This window comes from Gavialis gangeticus, unplaced genomic scaffold, assembly GCF_001723915.1.
Source record: "Gavialis gangeticus isolate Ggan-Ray unplaced genomic scaffold, GavGan_comp1, whole genome shotgun sequence".
Taxonomy (NCBI): domain Eukaryota; kingdom Metazoa; phylum Chordata; order Crocodylia; family Gavialidae; genus Gavialis; species Gavialis gangeticus.
This window is the reverse complement of record NW_017729009.1, coordinates 13,259,616-13,282,267: the sequence shown is the minus strand read 5'-3', so window position 1 is coordinate 13,282,267 and position 22,652 is coordinate 13,259,616. Positions and strand designations below refer to the sequence as shown.

General features: G+C 44.2%; 1 protein-coding gene across 6 annotated transcripts in view; it reads left to right on the top strand.

Annotated features, from left to right (window-relative positions):
• The window catches only part of ARFGAP1 (ADP ribosylation factor GTPase activating protein 1), a 37,594-nt gene extending 25,556 nt beyond the window's left edge, over positions 1-12,038 (top strand). Inside the window, exons 10-14 of one of the 6 annotated variants that reach the window (XM_019510110.1) lie at positions 640-669; positions 2,355-2,411; positions 4,680-4,739; positions 6,477-6,553; positions 7,359-12,038. In XM_019510110.1, coding sequence (XP_019365655.1) covers positions 640-669; positions 2,355-2,411; positions 4,680-4,739; positions 6,477-6,553; positions 7,359-7,716 — 582 coding nt within the window. In that variant the 3' untranslated portion in view covers positions 7,717-12,038. The remainder of the gene's footprint in view (positions 1-639; positions 670-2,354; positions 2,412-4,679; positions 4,740-6,476; positions 6,554-7,358) is intronic. The other 5 variants (XM_019510111.1, XM_019510112.1, XM_019510113.1 and 2 more) reach the window with 5 other exon arrangements.
• Positions 12,039-22,652: the final 10,614 nt, after the last annotated feature.

Sequence of the window (22,652 nt, the reverse complement as noted above, 5' to 3'; positions counted from 1 at the left end):
ACCAGGAGGCAGTTTGGTGTTCAAAAGGGAGTTGTAGACACTAGGATGTCACTGTTGTACATTACAGAAATTATACATGTATTGAAGGATTAAGAAAAATGTCACTTGGCAGGACTTCAAGGCTGTTAACTAATACCCAGGTTGAAGATGCTTGCTTGGCTTGAATGCAGGAATTTTAATGTAATACTGGTCTCCTTCTACCAAACCATCCAGCAGAAATTGAGTTTCCCTTCAGAATTTTTTTTTTTTTACATAAGGCTATTAGTACTAGCGTGCTATTTTTAAATATCCCATGAAAATGTAGAAGTTAATCAGATCTACTGACAAGTTCCTTATAAGCATTGTCCTCCAGTGTCTGAGTCACTTATCGGTAGCTCAATTCACTAATTAGAAACTGGATCTTTTACTTTGCAATACAAATTTACCACCTGCTTGACAGCTTGGATGTGATGCGTTTTGTGATCATTTAGTGTCCATTGACCAAACAAATTTCGACTTGGTTTTTGGCTTGTCAGTAGAGGCTGGAGTTGGTTAAGGATCATGCTATTTAACTTGCCTGAAAAAATGCTTCTGATTTTTTGCTAAAAGCTGCTTCTTCTACCTTCCTTGCTCTCTTTCTCTTGTGCTGTCTGGGTAAAGTTTTGGGGCTACAAGCAGCAGCCAGAGCCGGTAAAGCCCTCACATATATTGTCGTGCATGGGCGCTTTGTCACTGTTTGTGCTGAATATGTGCATTTGCTCTTGAGCTATCTTTTTATTTTCATTTTGTTTAAATCAAGTCTTCTTTTTTTTAAAAAGAAAAAAAGAAAAAAACCCTAAAAGTGATGTGCATTTTACTGCAATGTCTTTTTTTTTAAATAAATTGGGTTAATTAAGAAAAGGATGAGTATGCAGCCCTGGATGTGTTAGAAAACCTTCTGTACTCCAGGCCATGCTTTCTGTAAGCGCTGGTTGTCAGGGGCTCCATTTGCATGTTTTATTCAGGAATGATATATACACAGAATTAGGCTGGAGTGTCATTTGAAGACTGAACACAATAAGAAATGCCCCATGGAAGGCCTCATTAGTAGGAACCTAGGGTGTGCTGTGTTGAATTGCACTGCTTTTAAAGAGCGATTATAAAGTTTGGTATCCTGTCTCCTACTCAGTGTTTCAAAAGATGACAAATCCCCACCCATTCTCCCTTTTCAGTATCCATCAGCTAAATTGTGCAGTTCTGCCTACAGAAGTTAGGTAAGACTTCCTTGCTGATACGTGCAGTGTTTCAAGCATTGTTTGACATCCTTTAGTTGCTAATCCTGGCTAGTTATCTCTTTCTATGACAAGACATTAAAGTAAGCGAAGACAAGGTCCAGGTTAATAAGCTGCAACCTGCCCCTTTGAAAAGCCCACGCAATTTTTTAGAGATTTTTTTGCATTGAATTTTTTCCCCAAAAAAATTATTTATAAAGAGAAGTGGTGGCAGCCTAGGACATGAGTCACACTTCAGAAACGAATCATCAATAAAGAAGATGTCACCCAAAAGGAAAAACCAATGTTGTTGGGGTGGGGAAAAAAACAGTATTTCAGAGTGAGGAAAGGAATGAGTTTTTATGGTTTCAAGTCATGCTGTCCTTTTAATATTATCCTTCTGCTAGACTCATGTTGCAACTTCCTCGCTCTAAATCCCTGGATTTACATTAGTTTAAACATCCTCTCTAAAACATAGAAGCCTTATGCTTCTACCCTAGATTTAACTTTATTATTTTCCTGGAATGCTTGCATGCCTTAGCAAACACCTGAAGCCAGACATAAGTATAATCATCCTCTGACAGGTTTGACTCCAGTATGTTGCTTGGAAGTGGAATTGGTTATTACGATTATTAACAGTTAATGTTACCTGTGTCACAGGAAGGACTATTTCCTTGTGAAAGAATGACCATCCTTTCCTGCTGAAAAGGCCTACCATTCGCAGGAACATAAGAGTCGAGTACCGTTTTTCTCCCACTATGCGTGAAGGCTCAGGGCTTAGCAATGGGGCTATCCTCTGGGCTGTTGCTGGTTGAGAGGTGGTGCTTGCTTCTGTCGCTCGATCAAAGATGGACCTTTCTTGAGCTCTGGGAGCTTTTACAGCCTTACTGTCTTGCATATCTGGGGTTTATTATTTTTTGGGGGGGGTTGTTTTTATTTCCTATGACATTTTTTGTAGCATTGCATTTTGTGTGCTTTCAGCTCACTCTGTTGCTTGTCTGAGGCAAAGCTTAAGGCTTTTCTGTCCTTGTTGAGATTTTTGCAGGCTAGTTTCTCGGAGAATGTTGGCTGTATTTTATGAAAGAAAGTATAACTGACTTTGTTTTTTGTTTTGCTTTTAAATAGGCATCAGAGTTAGGTCAGACATTAAATGAAAATGTTCTCAAACCTGCACAAGAAAAGGTAACTTTGGAAACTAGTCAATTATGCAGTGTGATTACATGACCTAGGAAGTGATTCTGTTTCCTCCTGCCACATGGATAGGTTGTCAGCACATCATTTATTATTGATACACTGGCATAGCAACAAAGGGAAAACTTCAAATACTTCGGTATTAATAATATTACCAAAGAAATGTTTGCATTTTTGCCCCTGCACAAGAAAAAAATCAGGGCAAATACTTCATCGCAGGGGGGGCTGGACCTGATGCTCTTGTAAGGTCCCTTCCAGCCCCTAACATCTATGATTCTCTGTATAAGCAATTCAGGGAAATACCCATTTGCTGTTCCTTTTATTCTTTCACCCCTATGAGATGTCCTGTTCTTGCCATCTTCCTTCCAGGTATGGAGAGCCCTATGGTGTTCTTTAACGGTCTGGAAATGTTAATGATAGCCAGTGTTTTAATTAATGAATACTACCCTTGTGAGGGCTCTCTTTCTTAATGCTCACCTTTTTTACTGCCAGCTTTTTCTCCATTCAAATAAGCACCTTTAAACCCTACCAGAGCACCCACATTTACATAAGGATCAGTGTAAATTAGTGATAATACACTTTCAGGCTGAGTGAAGACAGCTGTTAATAGAAACCAAAGTAAAAATTACAAGAGGGTATTAATTTTTTAGATACTCTGTCACTAGCCTATTGAGACATTTTATTTGGAAAGCATTACCAGTTGGTGTCACTACCGAATTTATGCTATACTGTTTCTAGGAAGTCAGAATATCAGCTTAAATGATCAAAAGCAAGAGGTGTGTGTGGGGCGGGGGGAGTCTGTCTTCTCCCATGTCTAGCTATTTGCTTTTTAGACAAAGTGATATGGGTGAATCTAAGTGAATCCTGAGCAGTAACTGGCAAATAAAATAGAATAAGCAGCCACATGGAGCAAATGGTGGTGGCAGGTTCTTTTTTCCTATTTAAGTCATAGTTTATGGTGTGTCAAATGTTGTCGTCTTCCTTGTTCCTGTTTTACATTTTGTTTAAATCTTTTTTCCCCCCTTTTGACATGCATTTTTCCTGTACTCTTAAATATTTTAAAGCTGTTCCAAAACATTAATAATTTAGATCATAACTGTTTCAGAAAGAGACCTAATTACCTATAAATCTTTTCCTAAATTTACTTGTTTTGGTAAAAAAGAAGGAAATAGTAATTTTTGTTTCTGGGGGTGGGGTGGAGGCAAGGGGGGGGTGTATATCATTAGCCCTGTAGGATGTGGGTTCATGTCTAATGAAAAGTGTAGTGTCACCCAGGAGAGTCATTACTCTTTTATCACACGTTCATCCAATTGACTTGCCTTTAGTGGAGTGTTTTGAATCACAGAAGAGCATTTTAATGAGTTTTCCACTCTGTTATCCTGGATCTTTTTTTTTTTTTTAGAGTAGAATCTCTGTTGAGATAAATTTATCGTCTAATCACAATTTTTGTTTTGCCAGACATGGTAGATTCTTTACAGATACAATTATCCTAGTTGTACAATGCAGCCAATGTACTGTTTTATCTTAGGGTGCTTTGCCCATAGTTCTGCATCTTCCTGTAACTTAATATCCTCTGTATTTTGGAGGGTTACTCTGCTGACCAGTGTTGCACACCAGGTAGGGTAAATAGTGCAAAACTGCCTCTGGGTAGAATTCGTTTCTGATTCTAGCTTTGCGAGTACCTAACTGACAGCAGGTAGCAGTGGTCTGGCTCCTATGCAACTGGCAAGTTACTTGTAGGCTTTTTTGTTGTTGTTTTCAGCTGGCTGCAGGGTCTCAGCTGGTGAAAAACACGCGTTCCAGCGTGCTTCAAATGATCAAAAGGCAAAGGCTTCACAGTCCCTTCAAAGTTTCCAGGAGGCTTGTGCCATAGTGAAAAGATACCTGTTTTCAACCTTGTCTTTATAACTGCCTTCATTTCAGTCTCCCCAGAGTTGCATTTTATTTTATTTTAATAAAATGCGTTCCTTGTAAACAGTGATGTAGTAAGTTTGATTGGGATTTTTGGTTTTAATGATCAGGGTCCCTATAATAGTGCCCTTTCAAAAGTCAGTGGAAAGTTCCTACTAGCTTCAAAGGATTGCCCATACTCAAGAGTAGCCTTCATATTTTGTTTTCTTAATGTTGTCTAGCAAGTCAAATATATCATGGCTTGGTTTTTACCTTGTGTCTCTCAGCCATTATCACAAATTGTCCTGTTTTTCAGCTGTTGATGTTATTTTGTGTCACAACTAACTGCAGGCACTTTGATTCATCTAGGTGAAAGAGGGAAAACTTTTTGAGGAGGTCACCGTAGGGGTATCTCAGTTGGCTACCAAGGTACGAGAAGGCCTGCCTGACCATTAGGAGGCCAAATATTAAGCAAGTCTCCATATTCTTCCTCAAGCCCAGGTCATAGAGAGAAGGAGCAGATATTTTACAAATGGTTTCTCCTTTCCTCTGTTTATTTGTATTTATACAAGCAAATCTGGATAAAAGATGCTCATGCCATTTTTAGTGTGACCACTTGATGCAGAGGTGAGTGTGCATAGCTGCAGGCACATTAATTAGAGCTTAGCAGCATCCTCATAATGATTACACTGAGTGTGTGACGCAGGCTCGCAATCAAATTGGCAAACAAAATTCTGGCAGTAAATGTGGGCCAAAAGAATATGGAGACAGCTTACATGGAGTATCTGCAATTCATGTTATTAATGTGTGTCCTTTTTTCCCCCCCATCTCTTCCTATTTTGCTGCCATTGCTTGGTTATGGGGTAAGTGCTCCTACAGCTGCTGGTTACAAGAGGCTTGCAGAATGTTACAACTGATTCAATATCTTGAACAGCCCTTTTGATAGTGATGTTCCTTCTGCCATGAGCAGCTGAAGTCAGCTTTGGAAGCCATTTCCCATGTCAGTTTACTGCCAGGAGCTTTTCCTGCTTGAAAGGAAGGGAAGGGCTAAGTTGTTTTTTTTTGTTTTTGTTTTGTTTTTGTTTTTGTTTTAGCTAAAAGGTGAATTTATCCCTTATCTGTTTTGCTTAAGGCCTAACAACTTTGCCCCCTTGAGACTCTACAAGTCTATGCGAATCTGAGAATAGTTCCCATTCTTGGTGCCATTTCATGGTTTGCGATCCTCATCTCAGCACAACAGAAGACGATTCCCTCAACAGCAGCGTTCAGGAAAAGCAACTTTTGGCCTGTCCATGGGAGCTGTAAATTGAAATGACTTTATGAAACCTGTTAATATTCACATTAGTAATCTGTGAGCAAAGTTGGACCATGCATCACATGTGCTTGGTTACATGGTTTTGCTGCATTAGGAGTTACTCTGGATTTGTATCAGTATAGCTGAAATTGGAATCTGCACCCTGGTTTGAAGAGCTGCAATGCAGTCTGAATGACATAACAGTGACCAAAACCAGGTCCTGTTGCTACTCTTGATTTAGAAGTTACTTCACATGAACCACAGACGCATTCTTGAACAATATTAAGCTCCATTTGGATTGAATAGTTTTGACTGGGACTCCGTAACTTAAGGATTTTGAGTTAACTCCCTTTGAATAAACTGCCACAGGCAGTTTCTTTTCCTTTTATTATACCATTTTTAACACATTTGGCCAAGTTTCTGTGAAGCTGTCAACTTTGGTCTTTGCCGTAAATAGACTCCGTAATATGTAGCTAGCTGCCCTGCTAGTGACCAACACTGAGCATTTTCCTTTTCTGGCCAGACAGTGTAGGCATAAACTTGGTCTTATGAAGTTGGGGTCCAAGGCTAAGCAGTATGGGCATTATCTTTGCAGCATGCCCTGAAAATGCAGTGGTTTAAGTGCAAGATGTACTTCTCACTAAAAATAAATCCAGTTTTAATTGTCAGTTAAAACTATTGTTGGACTCCGAAGTAGGTGACTGGAATTGTGTGAGGCCACTTTCAATGCATCATCTTCATCTGAATGAGGAGAACATTTTCCTATGCTTTGTGGATTTTGGTAGAAATCTTTCTTATAACAAAAGTATCGTCTTAGTCCAAATGAACAAGGCAAAGCACCGAGTGTGAAGTAACTGCTGCTTCCTTTCTAGGTTCAGGGAGCTGGTAGTAAAGGATGGCGAGATGTCACCACTTTCTTTTCTGGCAAACCAGATGATCATTCTGAAAGGTACGGCCTTTGCCTTCTCAATCTCTTTTTAAAAAACATCAGAACATTTTTGATAATCCCTAACTTAAATTTCTTCTGCTGCAGTTTGAGGCCATTGCCCCTAGTCCTGTCTCCTACAGCCACAGAGAGAACGTTCTTCCTCTTTATAATCTCCCTTCCCATATTTGAAGGCTGTTATCAAATCCCCTCTCAGTCTTCTCTTCCTCAGACTTAATACTTTCAGCCTTTCCTTATAAAATATGCTTCCCAGGCCATTATTATTACGATTATTATTATTATTTTGGTGCTCTCTGGTGGTCTCTTTCCAATCTGTCCACATCTTTCGTGGTGCAGTTTTTCTTTCATAATGTAACTGGTCATCACCTTAGGGTGTTATACAAAGACTAAAATAGCTTATGACTAATTATTTTTTAATTTGTACTGAATGCATTGTATTTAATATTTCTAACACTATGAATTACAGCTTAAATCTGACTTCAGGAAAAAAAATACTTCCAGCACTTCTGCCTTGCTTCTCATTTTCATCTTCAAATTGGTTTGAGCAAAGGGCAGCAGCATCATTGTTTTCTCTGTTCATACTGGCTAATGTCAGAGCCCTGTAAATGCAAGAGGACCGCTAATGCTAATGTAAATGCAAGAGGACCACTTTTTTAGCAGACGCACCTCATTTAACATGGTCGCATTGTAGGAGCTGGAGTTGGATAGTTTACTCTTAAGCAGAGGAATCAGTTGAGTCATTTGAAATGAATGGAACCAAACCTAATTATTTTTTCCTCTTTTTTTTTTTTCCTTTCTCCCTTAAAAGACCAGCTGAGAGAGACAGTTATCAGAACAGTGGAGGAGAGGGCTACCAGAACAATAGTGTAGATCAAAGCTTCTGGGAAACATTTGGCAACTCAGATCCACCCAAGGCTCATAAATCTCCAAGCAGTGACAGCTGGACATACGTGGACAATTCCACTGAGAAGAAGAGCTCTGATAGCTGGGATGTCTGGGGTTCGGGGACAGTTTCCAACAACAAGAACAGTAACAGCGACAGCTGGGAGAACTGGGAGACCAACTGGGAAACTGCAGGAGGGGAGAGCAAGTCCAAAAAAACCCCGAAGAAAACAAAAAAGGTGTCCTCAGGCACCGAGGATGGGTGGGATAACCAGAACTGGTAGGACTCTAGCTTTATGCCACATGGCTAAGGAGGGAGGCTGTGCTGGTTGATGGGAGGAAAAAAAAACAAACCACACACACATAACTGGATTAACATGGTTTTCTCTATTGACCTGTTCCTTTGTGCTTCCCTGTCATTCTCCTTTCTTCTATTCCAGTTTAGAAAAAAAATAGTGTCTGATTCTCGTGTTCATATGAAGATATGGCGCTCCCATTGTCAAGGATGTCAGTAGATCTGTTCTCTTCACACTAGTGCTGTTGGAGCTGGGTATGCCAACCTACTTAAAGTAAAATCAGAGGAATAAATTGGTGCAAGCACGTTTTCTTGGCACGGTATTTGCATGTGTAGTTTCATGGGGCTGCCCATCCAGCCTTCGTAACTTCGGAGAGCATCTGGGGTGGAGAAGACAGGGAAAGGAGAGGAGATATCTTCAACTGATGTCCAACATTCATAAAAGTGAACTGCAGTTGCATAAGTGCCAGTTGAAATGCCTTTCTGGATTGCTGGGACTGCATTCAATCTGGCAATTCAAAATGGCCATTAAAACACTTTTTATTGAACGTGTTTTTAAACTTTACAAGGTTTGAGAACTTTTTAAAACTTTTTTTTTCCTTGGAGAGAATTCATAGATGAGAAAAATCTAGGGCTAGATAATTATTTGTATGTAACCCACCATTTTGTCAGCCTGACTGTATAAGGGTATTCAAAGTGGCACTACTTACACTCCTGCGTTTGCGTGTAGGCATTTACACAGTGCAGAATGCATGCAAGTGTGTAATGCACGGTTATGGCGTATATTCCTTTTAATTTAACTATGATGAAGGGGCCTTCCTGTGCCTCTCTAGCTTTCTTCCTTAATTTCACCTGCCATATTTGTTAAATTGAAACCCTTTTCCCTTCTGCATGGCACTGGACTGCCAATGCAGCAGGGAAACTGGAGAAATCCTGGAGCAGTAGCACAAAATGGGTGGAAGATGTGAGAACACAATGTAACTATATAGCCGGAGACAACCCACTTTCGCAATGGATTTAGCAGTGAAATTTTAGTTCAGTTTGTTAAACTTAGATAAATTTTATAATTGTTCTGTCACTTCTCCCTACCATTTCCTAGTACCTTTCTTTTTTTTTTTTCTTCTTTCTGTTTCTTTTAAGAGATACTATTTCGAAGAGGCTGTTGGAGCCCTACTTATGTCAGCATTACAGAATGGAGCAGGATATGAATGCTGGAGTCAGGTGTCAACTTCAACCATTTTAGCTGTTTTGCATGATCTATAAACATAAACTTTTGCATAGGGAAAACGGAAATAGAAGAATTCAGATCTTATTTCCCTTAACAGCAAAGGTGCCTTATGTTGAGTATTTCCATATTGCTGATAGCTCTACTTTTTTATTGTTAATGTGCTGTAATATTATACAATGTGACTAAATATTTTGAAGCCACTTGAAAACTTCACATCATGGTGCCAATTGGTAAAGTCTACTTCAAATGATAGCATGAAATTCTTGATCTGAACAACTGTGAAACCTTGAGAGTGCATCCAAGAAAATATATTGACTGTACGACAGATGAGACTCATGGTGTGATGAGTTTTTAGCTCTCAAATACTGATGCATTTCAGTTTTCACCATGGAGAAGGTTCAAGTGGACGCGGGCTATAAATGAGGTGTCTTTACCAGGCCTCTCTGCCCTCCACCACCTCTCCCGAATCATGATTTATCCAAAAAGTATTACCGGCTTCTTGGTTTGTAGTCTAGGTAGCAACATCTGTATTTACAGTCCAGGGAAGCGTAGGTCTTACAGGCTTTCTTAGCTGTATAGTCTTTCAGCTGTTTTCTGGCCCTGGCTTTTAAACTGCTGTCCTGACCTTTACCTCATTGGCTTTTTCTCATCTGTAGTGCCCTTTCAGTGATATGCGGAGAGACATGTGGACATTATGTCCTCTTGGAGAACCTTATGCAGTGAAGGTCATTATCCAGAGGGTGCTTGTGCCAGGTTAGTGTAAGGCCCCATGAGTCCCACTGAGGAAGTATCATTGGCACAGTGACCCTTTTAACAGGGGAAATCTAAGGCCTCTGATACCTCTTGCAGAACCATTGTCAAGAACACTCGCAACCTGACTCTTTATAAAGGTGACTTTTTTTATTCAAATTTGTCCTGTTCCAGAGATACCGTTGTCTTGGCTTGATTGCATGTTAAACACGTAACAATTTTTGTATTTTAATGCATACTCTCCTATGACCTGCTGCTCTTGTCACTTGTCTGCTGCCCAGTTTGAACCTGTAATGCATGTTCTTTGGAGGCCATGCCATGTAATTCATGTGAAGTGGTATTGCCCAGTCCTTGACTACCATTTAATTTTTGTGAAGTATTGCAGTAGTAGTGACAAGCAAAATGCATATGTTCGGCTGGGTTGCCTGACTGCTGAAACTGTCTGTCTAAAGTGATGAGAAGCTGATTCAGCTTCCTGCGTGCATTTGGATTGTTATGTCACTTTTGTCAACCTCCCCAAATATAAGGGGTTTTCCCCCCTCCTTTCTTCCCCCCCTAATAAGATGGGCTTTTATTTCATTCTGTATGCTCCGTAATAATTCACTACATGTGCATGCATCCTTGTACACCTTCATTTCATCCTTTGCCTAAATAAGGGGCTGTTTATATCACACTTGCAACTGTTTGGCACAGCCTAGTTTTTCAGGCTGCACTTTAAATTAGAAACCGTACATGCCTGATTGGGTAGACCTTTGTGAAAACGATGTTCTTTCAGTACAGAAGAAAATGAAGGAACATTTTTTTTCACCTGTAAAGAAATCTTACGCTGTTGTGGAGGCATAGAAGTATCCTAGGACCGTAGCTTGAGGATGGTAAAAAACAGCACTGTACTGGGAGATACAGATGCAAAAGTAAAACTAGGCCTTCTGCTAGGTTCAGGTGTAAATACAGTTCCATTTTTCTAGAACTGCTCAAATAAAAATGATTTTATTTTGGCCCATCTGTACCCAGAGTCTAGCATGAAGGTGAGGGATGGGGCAAACAGGACATTTTCTTCTTTGATCTTTTTGTTTTCTTGGGTTCTAGTTTCTTGGATAGGAGTTGGCTAAGAGAGCATCATCGCTGAGAACACCGATCAGTTTTCAGATTAAATGAAATGGGAAGGTCAGGGTAGGCGTGGAAGTAGTAACAAGCCCTCTCAGTTGTCACTCTTAACCATTCTTGTCCCAGGCCCCAGGAACTGAATTGCTGAGCTTTCTCATTCATAGATGTGCCCCAGTATTGAATTTGGGATGCACTGGCAGGGTGGGCAAACCTGTAGCATTGGTGCATGCTATACCTGTGTTGCGGTTAAACAAGACTTTGGTTTCTAGGGCTCTCACTTCTGCACCTTTTCTTTCACTAACACTGTGGGGGGAGGGGAGGGAAGCCACTGTAAAGACACTGGAGAAGGAGGGGACAAAGGAGATAAATCAGAGATGTCTTCTATTTGATATTGCATTATCCAGTTTAATCTTCCCTGTGATTTGGCCTCCATTTCATTGAAACTGATAGCTTCCTCATTGGCAGGCTGAATTTCTAGAAGTAGCCTCATGATTGGAGAGAAGATTTAGGACATTCAAGCTAAGTGCCATTTGCAAAAGAGCAAACCATGTTAGTTCTTGAGTGCTCCCAAACCGGAAACTGGACTTCCTCTTCCCAAGGGGTTAGGTTTTTAAAATGTTTCACTTTCTCTTAAATCAGTCCTGAGTTATTTTGAATGTCAAGAAATGCTTGGCCAACTCTTCCCTCATTCTAGAAATCTCAAGGATATTGCTGCTGCTTTTTTTTCCCACTCTGAACATTGTAACATTCCACAGGTTGATAATGTATTTATCGGTGTAAAACTCTGTGCAATAATTTAACAAGTGTAGGTGAAACCTCCTTTGTTGTCTAATGCAGGAAATTATTTAAAGATGCAGTGTCCCTGTCTGAGATTTAATTTAACAGTCAGTAGAAATATTACAAAATCCCTTTTGCCTTTTCATCATCCAATTTTAACATCCTTTTTTTCAAAGAGGGTTTGAGCAAAAGTCAAGAGGCAGACTCGTGCTTCAGTTTTGGACTGAAATGTTCTAGAAAGACAACTTGTAGAGCTGCTTATTGTTTTCATGCCAGCAGGAATTTGGCAAATGAGGGGTACTGTATCTTTAATTTTCCTAATGTGTTTTATGTGAAGTTCATGGGAGTAGCAATTTCAGTGAACAGTATTCCTTGTTCTGTAGAGTGGTACTGGACTTGAACTGCAGTGTCATCTATTAAAAGAGCATTACAATAAAGCAAAGAGAAACCGATGAGTATGGTGTCCAGCTCCTGAAGGGGCTGCATTCATTTTAAAAGAAGCTGCCATCTTTATGTGCCTTGAACTGGACTTCATTACAGTGAAATGTGGCTTAAGCAAACCCTTGTAGGATATCCCCAATTGCTGGTCTCATAAAAGTGAAGAAGGGTGTGACTCAGTTTAATTGATACTGTGGAAGGGGTCGGGAAGCAGGAGCTCGCTCAATGCGGACAGTGTAATTTTTTTACAATGTTCACTTTGAAAACTCATTTGTGGCAATGGGCAACCTGAGTGCTATGAGATAAAAAGGCAGCCAAGTGGTGTCATTCATGTCTGGTGCTGGAATCGCACATGTTCTTGACTGCAGGTTAGTGGGTATGCACAGAGCACTGTTGTGTTCAGAGAATGAACTTAAAAAATGAAGGGGAGGGGGAACTGCTGGACTTGGCAAGAAGGAGGTAAGGGGAGGAGCTAAACTACTTTTTAGCGAGTCCTATTAACATTATAGGTCCAGACCTATTACCATGGGTCCAGAGGAGAGCCACCCACATAATTAGAGGTCAGAGAAACAGGCCTGACGAGGAGAGGCTGAGAGGCACGGGACTCTTCAGCTTGGAGAAGCACAGGCTCAAGGGTGACTTGGTGGCAGCACATAAGAGGTGCGCATCAGGAACTGGGAGAAGGTCTGTTCACCAGGACATCCCAAGGGAAGACAAGGTCTCATAGTCACAAACTGCGGGAAGACCGTTTTAGACTGGACATAAGGAAAAACTTCTTTACTGTCTGAGTCGACAAGAGTCTGGACCAGAAGTAGTGCAGGCACCTACTGTAGATACGTTCAAGAAATGCCTGGATGCTCACCTTGCTGGGGTCATCCGATGGTCTCATGAGGTCCTTTCAAGGCCTAACGTGTATGAAATCTATGAAACGTCAAATCCTAATTTCTAAAATCTGTTTGTTTTAGGAATAGTTTAGGGTGACCTTGATCAACCACAACTGAAAACTGCTTGACTTGGATTGTTCCCGCAACAAAGAAGTGAGCCTCTGATCACAGAGTAGCACCGTGCAACTCGGGCAAAGACCAGCTATACGTTATCCACTCTACTACTGAGGGGAAAATAGCTTTCAGCGGTTCTTTATCCATTCCTGGCAGACATAGTTTTAAAGTAGCACCCCCTTCCAGCTCCCTTGGATTCCCAGGCCATTGACTTTATGGATCTGAAAGGAGTTGAATGTGTAGTGCATCTGGAGGGTTTCAACAGCAGCAGGCACCTGGGAGTATGAAATGGCAGATTGCTGGGGAGAGCTTGGTGTTTCTCTGAAATAATGCCATGTGCTCTTGACTATACCTTTGGGTTTCTTGACTCTTTCCATGATGCTCCTCTGAATGAGCCAGGCCATCACAAACCAAAATTCCCACCTCCACCCCAGGAGCCCAGCTGTGGTTGCCAGTCAGGCTTTCAAAGCTTTAAAGCAGGTAGCCTGCATGGACCTGTTTGTGGTGCCAGCTGCTGGCGCTCACCTGGGTCCAGCGGGGACTCGTCGTGGCATCAGTGCTGCGAGGAAGGAAATGTTGCTTCCCTTGACGCAGTTTGCTCATATGGAATCTAAGCCAGGTCGTGTGTGGGTCCTTAATTCAGGCCGTTCCTCCAGGCTTGAAATTTGCCAGCAGGAGCCAAGGCAGTTGGAGACATGAGCTGCCTTTTAAAAGAGGGAGGAGAGAATAAAGATTAGAAAGCCCATTTTAAGAAGACTCCCCGTGGAGACCAACGTAGGGGCAAAGATGGAGTCTCCCAAGCTATGCTGATGTTGGGGGCTGGCAAGTCCCCAGATGTGCCCCACCACCCTGAGCTCCCTAGTCCCTGCTTGTGCAGGAAGCCCAATGCTATCAGCTTCTCGCAGTCTGAAAACCTGCCTTTGTCCATTCGAGCTTTGCTCAGCAGCATCCCCCTGCGAGAGACTCCTCAGCTTTGTCCTGGCTGTTGGCTTACAATGGAGAAACCCAGCTCCTGCCAGGAGGGGGAAATAGCCTCAGCCTGTTTTTTCAGCCAGAAATTTGGATTTAAAGGGCTAAGGCCTAGTATTTGCAATCCTCCACCAGATTGCTTGGGGTTGCTCTTTAAAGTGGGGGCTTTACAAATGTATTTGCACATGCATTGAATACCCAAAGGTCAGCTTATGCCCATAGACCAGGGAATTAGATGGTTAATAAATTGCCACCACAATATTGCTTAAGATCAAATTCAGATTTAGGCCTTCATCCTCAATGAAGCCTTGTGGCACTGCCACTCCATTAACGCATGATGCTGTATGTGAAGGTTTTAGAGTGAACAGTTGCTGTTTTAACTAGTATCTTTTTCAAATTAAAATTTCTATTGACATTAGCAATTCTTCACCACACCACTGCCATACCCTAGTGTAAGGTGAGTAGTTTGGAGGTAGAATTTTTATAAGGACACAACATTGATCAGATCAACATTGACCTCCCACTCCGTGCCCCCTTCCTTCCACCAACACCCTGGTAGCAATGGATATCTCTTGGGGAGGATAGAAAAAAGCCCAGAGTAAGTCCACATAAATAAGAAGTCTTGCTACAACCTATAATGCCAATGACAGCGCACTGTGGTGCAAACTGGAACTTCCTCAGTGAACAACACCATATTGAAGCGACTTTCGACAGTGTGAAGGATCTTGGAAATGAAAAGCTCAGCCTTACTGAAAGCTGCCTTTTGCCTGGTAAGTGGGTACTTCCTAAGCACAGCAGCGTGTTGACTCCATTTGAATTTTAACATCTCCCTTTATGCAGTTTGCCTGTCAGACTTTGCAGGCTGAGCTTTGAAAACTTGGCCAAGTCTCTTAGACCTTTGTGTGTCGAAGGGATGTCTACCTTATGTCAATGCTACACTGCAGTCACAGTTTCAGCCTCAGTAATTATAAAATTAACATTCTCCCAACGCTGCTCTGACGACACAATGTGCACTCGGGCAACTAACTCTTTATCTGCAAAGTGCCTTTATGAAAGCTGATCTCTGCCCTGTAACCACATCACTGTTTCAGACAGCAGACTCCTTTTTATTGTTCATGAGCTGACTCCTTTCAGGACTTGTACACCTCTCAATTTGCAATGATCAACAAAGGGATTTTTTTCCCCCCTACATTTCCAGAATTGGGTGGGGTAGTACATCTTTTCAGAGGAGTATTGCCTCCGCTGATATGTCTGTGGAGCAAACCACAGTTGTGAGTGTAGCATGATGGCTTCAGTTATCTACTACAGGAAAAAATAGGAGGAAAGACCCAAAACAATGAGCTTTTGACTTGTGGAATCAGAGTGTGAACCCTAGGGTCCTCAGGTCCACATTCAAGTTGCTGATATGCTGATGCCAGTGCTGTTCCCTTTGCTGCCCTAGTTGTACATGCTAGTTACGGGAAGGGTCCGACTGTTGCCTCTTGCCCCCCAAGCAGGAAAATACAGGCCAGCCCAAGAGTGGCAGGTCTTCCTGGGCCTGTGGCCCATTAGCTTTGCTTGATCACCCCACAGGTCTCACCTGGCTGATGGCTGCTGTATCCTTTTTGTTCAGTCGTTACCCTGTTGATTGAACTGGTAACACCCAGGCACAGGGCCCCACTGTCTGCTCTACAAACCTGCAAAGGTGCCGAGCGCTTTGAGCTCTCCTGCTGTGTTTGTGACCATGGGCACGTTGAACTGGTTGTGAATGACAAACACCCATCCCATTTCCCTGGATTTCCACCAGAGGGGACTCTTTTCCTACCTGGAGACCGTGTTTAGAGGCCGAAGCGGTCCACAAGTGCTAGCAGCTTGCTTGTGCCTCTCTCCCTGCCCTTGGTGTTTGACTTGGCGTTCAGATCGGCTGCTGTGCTATTTATTTTCCCCTTACATTGTGGATCTTGTGGGGGGTGAATCTCCCTTCTGTCCAGCTGAGCTCTTGCATCTTACTAGGTAAAACTGGTTTCCAAGCTTAAATAATACTGTGTGTGTTTGGCACGCGAGAGTTATCTTCGTTTCCTCCCCTGCTCCTCAGCCTCTCGTACACAGTGGTGGGCCCCATTTCTGGCAAGCAAAGTGCAAGGCTAATTACACTATCATTAGTGTGTTCTTGTGACATCATAAAATAGGCCAGGAGTACCAATGCCAAGGGATTATTTCTGTTTCCAAAGTTTCTGGAGCTCTCCCATCCCTGCAGAAGACTTGGCTTCGCAATCAGAGGCGGCCCTTATCAGACATGCATCAAGGAGCTTGGAGAGGCCCAGTGACACGATGGGCAAGCGCTGGGCTGCAAGTCAGCTGGGAGTCTCTGCTACTTGCCAGATACAGGTGGTCTTGGGCAAGTTACTTAGTGCCTCTGGGGCTTTCTGTGTCCTGCCTCTAGTCTGTCAGCAGTTGAGAGCAGGGGCTCTGTGTGAGCATGTGCTCTGCCCAATGCACTGGTGCCCTGATCTTGGCTGGGGACTCTGACTGCTGTCATAATAAGAATAAACTGGCTCGAGGAAGAGGTTGTGACTTCCCCCTATCTTGCCACAATCACATTTTTCTGCATGGGCAGCACAATTCACAGTCAGTCAATGGGAAATCTCTGCCTCCCCAGCCCCCTTTCCCTGCAATTAACCCTTTTGCTGTAAAAACAATAGCCACCATCTCTGCTGCAGGATTTGCAGGGACATGCCATGTTCCAGTGGATGCTTGGAGGTGGCGAATGCAGATGGGGGTGGGTCGGTGTGTTTAGGGCTCTGGGGGAGAGGTGCATTTTGTTGTCACTGTCATTGCTTCTTGCTGGGGGAGCAGGAGTGGAGTGTGCTGTGGTGACAGCCCACTCAGCCCTCTCCTATGATACCGTGACCTCCTGCACAGACCTCAGTTTTGCATTAGTGTAGCCAAGTCATCCTCACAATCACCATGCTCCCTGTCTCGTGCTGCACTTCTGGAAATGCTTTTTACCATGTGGATCTTCCTTAATCTGGATCTGCAGGACCTTTGAAACTGATACACCCACTTTCTCATGGAGTGCCCCGCTTGGTTTAAGGAGCAGTTTCCATTTTGATGGGTGTGAACACAACACTCTTACACTGGGGTAAGTCATGCTGGTGTCCAGAGTGAGCATATATATTAACCCGCTGTCTGGAAGTAGCTGCTCTCAGTAGGCCCTGGGTGGTGGGGAGCTGGAAATAGCCTGTTTTCTGTAGGCAAAGGGCTTTCCCAGGATGGCACTAGCTAGTACACTGCTGGGACACGAGTATAACTTTATCTTGGAATCGAGTGGCTGGCACCAGTGCAAAGCTGTAGACCATGTGTCCAGTCTGACCCGTGTTATTTGACTGCATATGGCTGGCAGTACTGTTTCCACAAAAGAAAGCAGTATCTGTTGAGCTAGCTTTGCCTGTGCCTCACCACTACCTTCAGCAGAGCCCAATACATACAGAGCATGTCTACACGTGCATTTACTGTGCATTCAATTTACTGCGCAGTAAGCAGGTTTAGGCCGGCATCTATACATGCAGGCATTAAAGTGCAGGAATGCTGTGTGTGGACCGACTTGGGACTAACTTTAGTGTTACTGTGCAGTAAGGCGTCTACACATCCGTTACTGTGCAGTAACTAATTGGGTGTAAATTTGACATGCAGATATCAAACTTGCACCTAAGTTGGTGTAAATTGCCATATTTACTGTGCAGTATGGGTGCATGCCTCTACTGCACAGTCATTCTCCATTATTGCACAGTAAATGTGCACATATAGACGCACCCACGGTGTTATTCTCAGGACAAAATGGGAGCCAGTTAATGTCAGGAGAGTCTAGCCTTAGATTTCTCACTGGTTAATAAGGAACTGTTGAACAGCAGGTTGGTGTCTGTCAGCACCATGCAGTCAATCTTCCCCACCCCTCTGGGCCCTGAGAAACACCCTGTCCAGCCTTCTGGAGCTGAATCTGAGCCAGATTCATCAGAGTACTGGGACAACTTTGTCCTACTGTCCCAATGCAAACCCATCTTCAATTTAATCATGTCCTGAGACAGTTCCCCAGGGCCAGTGGGTTTCATGGGTGAGTTTTAGGGCTGAGCACTCCGCTATTCCTGCAGATGTGGGCCTCTGTCATCCCTATTTTTTTTTCTAGTCTGGAGTTGCAGTGCAGAAACCAGTGGGTTAAACTGCCAACAGCTGCAAGACTGGATCAGGAGCAACACAGCCAAATATAAACCTCTCTGGAAAAAGGTTGGGAGAGGGGGTGGTTTGTGAACAATGCCCTGCCTTCTATCAGCCCTTCCCGCTGGCCTGGCTCCAGCACAGGTTAAACATAGACTATATGAGACAAAGCACAGTATCTAAGGAGTATGGCCTCCGGCAAAAACAGTTTGCTATTGGCTGGCGAGGGGTGGCCTTAGGGATCCGATTGTGCCGGCGGTGGCCTGGAAGAAGAACACTTATTGCTAATCTGAATCAAATATGGTGGGAAAATAATGAGCGGTGATTGCTAGAGCCAGCTGGGAGCGTGGCAATAACTTAACGTCATTGTGCAGCCAGCCCCCTCAGCCCACTTCGAAACGAGTCGACAGCTCCCCTGTCCTGACGTTTACCCAGATTAGGCACAGTCCCTTTCACTGATGGCTGTTAACCTCTGTCAAAGGTGGTGCTAGCGGGCTGCAGTAGAGGATCTCTCATGGTCTCTTCCAGCTCTGCCTTCCTCGGGGGTGTTGAGTGTTGGCTGGAGCCAAGGTTGGGTTTGATGGGGTTGTGCCAATGCTCCTGCTGGGACTTAAAGCTGGAGGTTCCAGCATAGACAGCTTTATCCTTCCACTTAGGGCCAGACTGACTGTCCTGTTTGGGGTCAAGAAGGAATTTTATCCCATGGTCAGATTGGAGCAGTGGTGAGCTTAGAAGCAAGAGATCCAGTTTGCCGGTGGGCTCCTAATGAGTGACCTTAGTTGCTAGTCCTCCAGCACAGGAAAACTCAGAGGACTTCCTCTGGAGAGGAAACCTAAATGAAGCATGCTGGAGTATGCATGTGCATGATAGCCTAGCATTGCAAAATAATGCTTGCCCTATCTGTTCAATGCCCTTTCCTCTATGCAACCAACTGGCAGCTAATTAAGCCTCGCCACGTCTCAGCGTGTGGGAGAAGGAGGTTGGGAAGGCAGAAATGGGCATCGTTTTTCAGCTATCTCTGGATAGCTGTAGGATAGCAGATGTCTGTAGGGTGGAGTTGATCACCAGCGTGGTGATGCCCTGCAATGTTACCTCGGGCTTCAGTGAGATGCTGCCAAGGTCAATGCATTCTTGGGGGAAAAAAGAACATAACACTGTGACTTCTGGGCACGTTTGGCTCTGAGATGGGGTGTTACTATCCCTGTTCTTATAGGGAGAGGGAAAAGCAATGGCTTCCTAAGGGATATGTATAGAGCCAATAAACCTTTCTTCTTCATGTGCCATGATGGAAGAGGTTAGCAGCACTTTCAGCTGCTACTAGGCCAGCGAATCATTCTCGCTTAGAGGTGGGAGCTTGTTCTGAAATGGTTTCCTTTGGAATTTGTATTTTTGGAAGAAGCTTGGAATGAAGTAAAAATTAAAAAAAAAAAAGCACTAGCTCAATGGTATACGCTGGAGTGAAGAATAGCCCCTTCCCCTATTAGCAGCACAGTCGGGGGGCAGGTTCCAGTCTGAATCAAAGCTGCGTTGCAAACAAAACCTCGGTGTGTTGGGGCTGAAAACTGATTACAAGGAGATGGGAAGGGAAATTCTTAATTGCTGAGTGGGCCGGTTCTCTGACTTGGTTATACAGGATTGCAGGAAAGCTGGGCTGGAAGGGACCTCACAGGGTCGCATCTATTCTAGCCTCTTACTCCCGGCAGGATCATCCCTGACTAAACCAAGCGTCTGTCTAACCCGCTTCTGAAGACCTGCGAGGATGGGGATGCCACCACCTCTCTGGGTTGCCTCTACCGATACTGAGCCACCCTCACAAGGTGGGTCCGTAGTTGCAGCCGTTGTCGAGTGACTCGTTTCACAACCACGGCGGGACGATCCATCGAATGGAAGCCGTGGGCCATAGGAGCTGGGTCTCTGGATGAGTTTCACTGTACTGAGGATGAGGGCAAGGGAAGGTGAGTTTAATGCAGTGCTGCACTGGCCCCGGCATGTTCAGGCAAGGTGTAAAGGGGCTGGTTCAGAGGATGCTTGGGACTGTGAATAGGGCTCTGAGGAGGCCTGGGTGCTGACGCGGGATCTCAGTGTGTGTGAACATGCTATATCCTTCTCTGCCACTATTGCCAGCTGAGGAACGAAGACCCGGTGCTGCCATGAGAACCCTTGAAATCCTTCACTGAGAGCCCTAAATACTCACATGGCACTGGAAAGTGCCAGCCATTGCAATAGAAATGGAAATTGTAAGCCGAAGCCATGAAAGGCAGCAGTGAGGGCCTTCTGCTGGGCTCCAGCCCTCCGTCAGCAGCACCTGCCCGCAGACAAGGGGTGTCTGTGTTTCGCCAGGTTTACGATGTGGCACAACGAGCAGGGCAGACGAGGCCAGGATGCACCCTGTGGTGCTTAGAGGCGTACAAAGGGCCTTTTTGAGACAGTCAGATGCTGCAGCTTATTTGCCTTGGACTGGAGTATCCTGACCGCAGGAGAGTTGTTCAGCTGACTGGGTTTGCTGCTGCGTTAGCATCAAGGGCACCATCGCTTCCCCGTGGTCAGAGAAGGGACAGGCCAAACGTGGCCGTTTCATGACTGGGAGGCTGCTGTGTATACCTGTTCTTCTGGTTCTTCTGCGTGGCTGGAAATCTCCTGTTTTGCTCCTCTGTGCTCAGCACAGCTGAAGGCAATGCATGTGTTGGGTGACTCTGGGTAGGGTCTGGCGGGGACCGAGTGAAGCAACCAGATGTAGGTGGTAAATGAGGGTGCATGGCATGATTCGTCACAGCAGCCTGGATTCAGCTCAAGCTTGCATCCTACTACCCTCTTGTCTTGTGCTCCCATTTGAAATCCAGCCCCTCTGCACAAATCGGAGTCTGCCAGGGGCTATGGGGCCCTGCTTTCCAGAGAGCCCCTGGGGGCTTCTTCCCTAAATCCTGTCTAACACCCGCAGCATTACAAGCAAGCTGCCCAGCAGCTGCAAGCTTGTCTGCTGAGATTTGGTGACAGTTGGGGAGGATTACACTAATGCCTCTAGTTGGGAAAGACTGTGGAGGAATGGGGTGCAGGGGATAAGCTGGGCAGTGACAGGAGCTGGTGCCATTCCCTGACCACAAGCCATGGGTAGTGATTTAACACACAAGCTCCTTTGGGGCTGCCAAGGGCTTGTGGTTCCCTTTGCTGATTTGCTGCAGACAGCACACACAGCTCCCCTTGTGAGTTCAGATCTGCCTCTTCGAGCATCCCATGGGCTGGCTGCAATGCTCACTGGAGCTTGCTTTATAGCACGATAGAAATGTCCAGTTGGGAGGAGCCTTGTGGCTCCCTGAATCCAGACCTCTGCTGCCCCAGGCACCCAGGTCATTGAATCCCTTCCCTAAATCTATCATCTCTCACCTTAAAACTCATTGCCTCAAATGGTCTTATGAACCGTCCCAGAGCCTCACTTTTCTGATGCTTAGAAACCTAGTTTCCACCTAAATATATTCATGGCCAGTTTATACCCTGTTGTTCAGATTGGTATGGACTTGGGGAGGGGGTTGCCTTCCTCTGTAGTAGGCGCATTGCCCTCTACCCAGAGTCTTTTAAGTATATATTAACAACCTTTTATAGAAGCAGGATGTTCACTTTCACATTCAGCTTCAGTAGGTCTTTTCCCTCCCTGGAAGGTGTTTATATAAAAGCAATCCTATCCTTTCTCAGCCTTCCAAAAGGGGCGTTAGTTCCATTTTAGGGATGGCAAAACTGAGACCAACATGCAAAGCAATTTGTGCTGGGCTCCCCTGTGGAGTTGTCATTAGTTCAGCTTGTGTAGGATGAAACCGAAGCTAGCCACGCGGTGATGAGTAACTCAGTGGTGGTTTCCAGTCTTATATTTTCCCAACTGTGTCTGGTCCCGTTCATCTAGAAAGACCCTCACTGCAGCATTCAGACCTGCATTCCCACTACACAATGGGAATTGTTTCTGGAGTTCCCGTTCAAAGTCACACAACCCAGATGAAGGGCCTGACCTGCAGACTTCAGCCTGTGTGAGGGCTGGAACTGAGTTTAATGACCTAATTGAAATGCATCTCCCTCCATCAAAGCCACAGGCCTGGTGCGCTGGTTTGGGGGTACCATTTAGCTCAGTTTTGTACGGTGAACTGCTGCTTAAGCTGACCTAATTAAACATGGCATCTGGTTTATTGCTGCTGCTTTATTAGGCTTTTAATTGAAGCAAATCTCCCTAGCTGGCATGGCTTCTTCCCTCAGTCCCTACTGCACTCTCCCCTGCATTTGCTTTGCAAGTTTTCCTTGTTCTGTGTACTACTTTTTTTTCCTCACCTCTGCCAGCAATATTTTTCACTCCCAACTGAGTTGATGGGAATATAGCAGTGTGTGTGTTCAGTGTCAGTGAGGAACTTAATTAATCGGCTCCTGATGCTAGTTCCCCTGCCCCTTGCAGTATTGCATCTGTCCACTCCAGATCCCAGGGAAAATGGGACT